Source organism: Ipomoea nil, unplaced genomic scaffold, assembly GCF_001879475.1.
Source record: "Ipomoea nil cultivar Tokyo-kokei standard unplaced genomic scaffold, Asagao_1.1 scaffold0519, whole genome shotgun sequence".
Lineage (NCBI taxonomy): Eukaryota > Viridiplantae > Streptophyta > Magnoliopsida > Solanales > Convolvulaceae > Ipomoea > Ipomoea nil.
The window spans coordinates 1574313-1579217 of NW_017616947.1; the positions used below are offsets into that span (position 1 = coordinate 1574313).

At 38.4% G+C, this 4905-nt stretch overlaps 1 protein-coding gene across 1 annotated transcript; it reads right to left on the reverse strand.

Annotated features, from left to right (window-relative positions):
* Positions 1 to 1540: 1540 nt before the first annotated feature.
* On the reverse strand, positions 1541 to 4446 carry LOC109174013 (dihydroceramide fatty acyl 2-hydroxylase FAH1-like). Its single transcript, XM_019323309.1, has 7 exons — positions 4336 to 4446; positions 4077 to 4146; positions 3794 to 3886; positions 3380 to 3576; positions 3184 to 3289; positions 2201 to 2347; positions 1541 to 1973 (listed from the first exon to the last, which is right to left on the reverse strand). The coding sequence occupies exons 2-7, from the start codon at positions 4125 to 4127 to the stop codon at positions 1854 to 1856; spliced, it is 714 nt and encodes a 237-aa protein (XP_019178854.1). The 5' UTR covers positions 4128 to 4146; positions 4336 to 4446; the 3' UTR covers positions 1541 to 1853.
* Between the last annotated feature and the right edge of the window lie 459 nt (positions 4447 to 4905).

Below are 4905 nucleotides of genomic sequence, written 5' to 3' on the forward strand. Positions count from 1 at the left end.
TGAAGGTACTCCACCATCTTCATCTAGATCAGCTAACGAGGCAAAGCGAGTTTGGTTCCCCACTCCACTGGTTCCGGTGGTGTCTGGTAATGGTTGTCTTGCCGAAGTCTGTCGATTATCACCCCTTCTTGGACCTCTTCTATCCTTTCTGGCAACCAGCATCCAAGAACCATAATTCGCGGTTAGATCTTTCTTTGCGTAGTCGGGCTGCTTCGGAGGGATATGTGGAACTTCCTGTGAACTCTGAGCCTTTTGATGCTGGTCGTCACTGTCCATGGTAGATTCTTGGTTGATATGAGCATCGCTAATCCCACACTGGTTGAGTCTATGGCCATAGAGTCCGCAATTAAAGCAAACCAAATGCAAGCCTTCATATTCAATCGGCCATACCTGCTCTTGAAGGGTAAATTTTGACAATAATGGCTTCGAGATGTCTAGTTCAATGCAAACCCGAGCGAAGCTACCTTTAGAGATAAGGCTCGTGGTAGTGTCGAATTTAATGGGACGCTCAATGTTTTTAGCGATCTTGCTCAAGAATTCCTCCTCAAAGTATTCTACCGGTAGTTCTGGAAATCTAACCCATGCAAGAAGTTTCTTTATCTTGTTGTCACGTGGTCTGAAATCAGGAACCCATTCCTGGACAACAACATAATGATCTAAGATGCTCCAGGGACCTTCGAACTTAGCAAATTCGTAATCTCTCTGAGATTCGAATTTGGTAATGAAGTACGTGGTTTAGTGTGATGAGTTCAAAGTGAGCCTTCGGTTTCCACATCCGCTGCAGTCGTTGGAGCAAGTAGGAGTATCCCACTTTCCTGCCTAGAACTCGTATGATGAGAGAGCGGCGCCAAAGCTTTCTAATCCTTTCTTTCTCCTCTTCAGAAATGGGTATGACCGGGTTGGTACTGTCGGATCTGAATTCGTCCATAACGTCGTCACATGGGGGACCATCCTGTGCCAAAGAGTTGCCCACGTAGCCTTTGTCCAGGCGTGATTAGGGGTGTCCGATGGAGTCCTCCATTGCCCTGAATCTGGGGACATAAGCTCATCTTCCGCGCGGGAATCTTGATTGCCGCCGTTTGCCGTCGGCGGTAAGGGTAAATCCGTAGTGTCTCTCCCTCGATTGAGTTTCTTAGAGTTACGCTCTCGCATGCCAGAAGCCTTCGGCGACTGATGGGTCGCCGTTGAAGGAAGTTCAGAAGGTAATAACTTCAAGATCCTTAATATGTTTATATTTCTTTAAATTTATGACAAAACGATTTAATTATCATACTCCCTTTTTTTCTTTTTTCTTTTTTGACAAAGTTACAAAGCATCAGGTCTGAGCATAATGTTCAAAACTTTGGGTAGTGAAAAACAAAACTTTGGGTAGGCATTTTCAGGCAAATTATATCGTGCACCAGGGCACACAATGCATTGTACGTTTTAAGAGTTTGTGTATTATGTTAAGAGTTTATGTATATTTTATTATACAATTATGTGCATACAAAACATGAAATTTTTAAGATACACAATGCATTGTGCGCCTTGGTGCACAATATAACAATTGGCATTTTCACAATATATTTGGATTCATTCTCCTACGGCTACAGGAATTACTATTCCTTTAATGATAAAAATGATACATAACGAAATAATGAATTCTAAAGAATTATGGTTAACAAACAAGAGACTGATGCATATACATTAGTAGTCAAAGCATTCTCATACACTAACATTGCCAAGAGCACGGCTACTAAATTTCTCATAATACTCTCTCACAAAGGCATTGCAGTAGATGAAAGAATGCAGTTGGTGAAAAAAGAATCTTGAAGGCTATTAAAGTCTTTCTTGACAAATGCTTCTGAATTCAATTATCCACTCTTCACATCTGTTTTTGATGGTGGTAACGTTCCAAACACTCTATCCCACAATGCGGAAGTAATGCCGAAACCTTTGTTCTGGATACGAAAATGGTGGTTCAGGTGATATCTCTGCATAATCAGAGAATGCATAACATCATCAACTAAATCCATATAGCACAGAACTGAACAAAGGCAAAAATTGATTAAATTTGGGTCATCAAAGGTTCAATGTGACAATCTCCAGGAAGAAATCCCAAACGCCTCCAAAGAAAAAAACACATCTTCATAGCCATGTCAGAAAGTTGACTACAAAAACTGAATACCAAACACAAGCTTACTATAATGGATCCACTTACCTTGAGATTTTTTGGCACATCACTCGTGGGTTGTCCATGGTGCAAGTAGTAATGGGTTACATCATACATCACATAACCCAGTAAGCCTCCTCCGAACAAAGCAGGAGCAGTCAATGGAGTGGCAAAGAGCTTTACTAGGTTCCAGAACTGTAATAAAGAAGCTTAATGCATCAGACTATCAGTGACCAAAGGTAGGAATTACAGCTTTTCTAAAGCATGCTCACAAATACTAAGTATATGTAACAATCAGTGCATTTTCATGATTCTCTCCATAATATGATGAATTACTATGAAATCATTAGATAATCTTATATTTTTACAAAATCCATAGCCACGTATAGTTGCTACCAATCTCAATATAGAAATAATTTACAGTTTTCAGGCAATCATATTTTTCAACATATCAAGTATAGAAGGAAAAATATAGAACTGGCAAAATTAAGATTCATCAATACTAAGTGGACATGTTAGATTTGTGCATACTTTAGAACCAAGCACAGTACTACAGTATTGCCTATTGAATTTCATTTTGTATCAAATGCTTGAGATAGACAGAATTAGATCAAACTTGATACTGATGCATTTGAACATGCAAGTATACAAAGAACTTGTTAGATTGAAGCACTGTCAGATCTAAATATCCGAAAAATTAAGTTCAAAGCAATCTTCTCTGCAGAATGGCAACCATGCCTATATTTGTTGATTTTGTTCAATGTTCAACAAACTAAAGCTTGGTTAAACTGTCTATGTACATTGCATCTATTGTGAGGCATCATTTTATGTCAGAACAAGATAGTTTACCAGCCAAAATACTTCTGTAAGTTTTATAACTACAGCCAATCAGCCATGGCCAAAAACAGACATATCACATTGCTGTGAAGATGTGAGCTCAATTCACATACAATAAGCATCTCATAAAATATTCAGATAAGTAAAAAGAATGGTAAGGTAATGATTAATGGGGTTATGATGTGAACACATACTGGCACACTGAGAACAGCTGCTGCAGCAGGAGGGAAAACAAGGCGCAGCCCATCCATGGGGTGCTTGTGGTGGCAACCATGAAGAAGATAATGAATGGTATTCCCCCTGTATTCCAATAGAATCACAAAATTAATAGACAAAAGATCAGGTAAAAGATGTCATTCAGCATTAGAAGTGCATAGGCACTAAACTTACCAATAGCTCTTTGTCTCAATATGAAAAAGGAAGCGGTGAAGAACGTATTCCACTAGTGTCCAAATGAAAATGCCAAATACTACATGTAGTGCAACATGAGGAATCGTGAGACCCATCCGAATAGACATTGAAACGAACCAGCATACAACTGGGAGCCAAACGAGAGGAATTACCCACCACACAGTGCGGGTGAGAAACTGTTCCAAATATAACAGCTTCAGTATAACAATGAAGATGATAATACATCAAACTTCTGAACATTATCATAATGTGCACAAAAAAGTAGAAAATGGGCGATTTAAAATTTTAGCCATTTTTGTGATTGACCATAAACAAATCCAGTCAAGGCAGTAAAGTTGACCTCAAAACAAAAAAGTAGCCAATAGCTATTGGTGGGTTTAAAAAGTGTAATACCTCCCAAAAGTCACTTTCAAAAAACCGAGGACCTTCTCTGCTAGGAATAGGCTGATGAACCCACTCCTGATAAGATTCTCCAAGATGGCCAACCTGCAATACCACTCCAAACAGTCAAAGGGGTAATTAAGAATGCACAATACCAAGCAGGTTGCAGGCATAAATTCCTTCAACAAATTCACATTACTCCAAGCATTAATTTAAGCGAAACACCGTATTAAGAATACAGGAAACGGAGAAGAGACATTTTTCATTCACACAAAAAAGGACAGCAGTATTTCACCTGGAAGACGAGGGGTTTATTCAGATCCACCGTGAATTCCTGTGCAACCATGGTTGAATTTCTAAGAAAGCTGAAATAAAAATCAAAACAGAAAACAAATCTCGTTAGCGAATTCAAAATGTGCTTCGTTTTCTCCGCAGTAGATCTATCACTTGCTACTTCATACTCCAAAATGAAATGAAAACAGCCAAGAACTTAATTTACAAACGGAAAAAAGCAAGAGCCAAAAGATGAAGAGGTAGAAGAGAAGAGGGAATACCTGAAAGACAAATATTGGGGTCAGATCTTGAAATGAAGCTCTCGAGATTATGGCGAGCAGCGCTTGTGAAGCTCAGGACAGTTTGCGAAAATAGTATCTATACTGGTTGATTCTTATACTGTGGGACCGCCCTTGGGAAAAGCCAGTCGATCTTGAAAGCTTGACCAGGCTGGCAGTCGCATCGAGACAACTCATCCAACGGCAAACGCTCGATCACCTTTTTTGAAGTTTTTTAAATTTATTTTCTCGCCAGGCGTTTGATGAATAAGTGAATAACTATTACTCCTTTTTTTTTTTTTTAAATGCTACTGACTCTATTACATTGAAGTATTTGTTCAAACATACTTTCTTAATCTAATAAAGCACACAGAGTCAACAATACCTCCATTAAAGTTCGATCTCATGACATCCCACATGAGAAAGGTCACTACATGTCATCTGATGATCTCAATCAAATTTAAAAATATTCACTATGCTTGATCGCTTTTTTGTCCTATTTATTATTCATTGGTTAAATTAATTTTTTTATTGAATATTTTTTTAATATATTTTTTAATATTTTTAAATTTG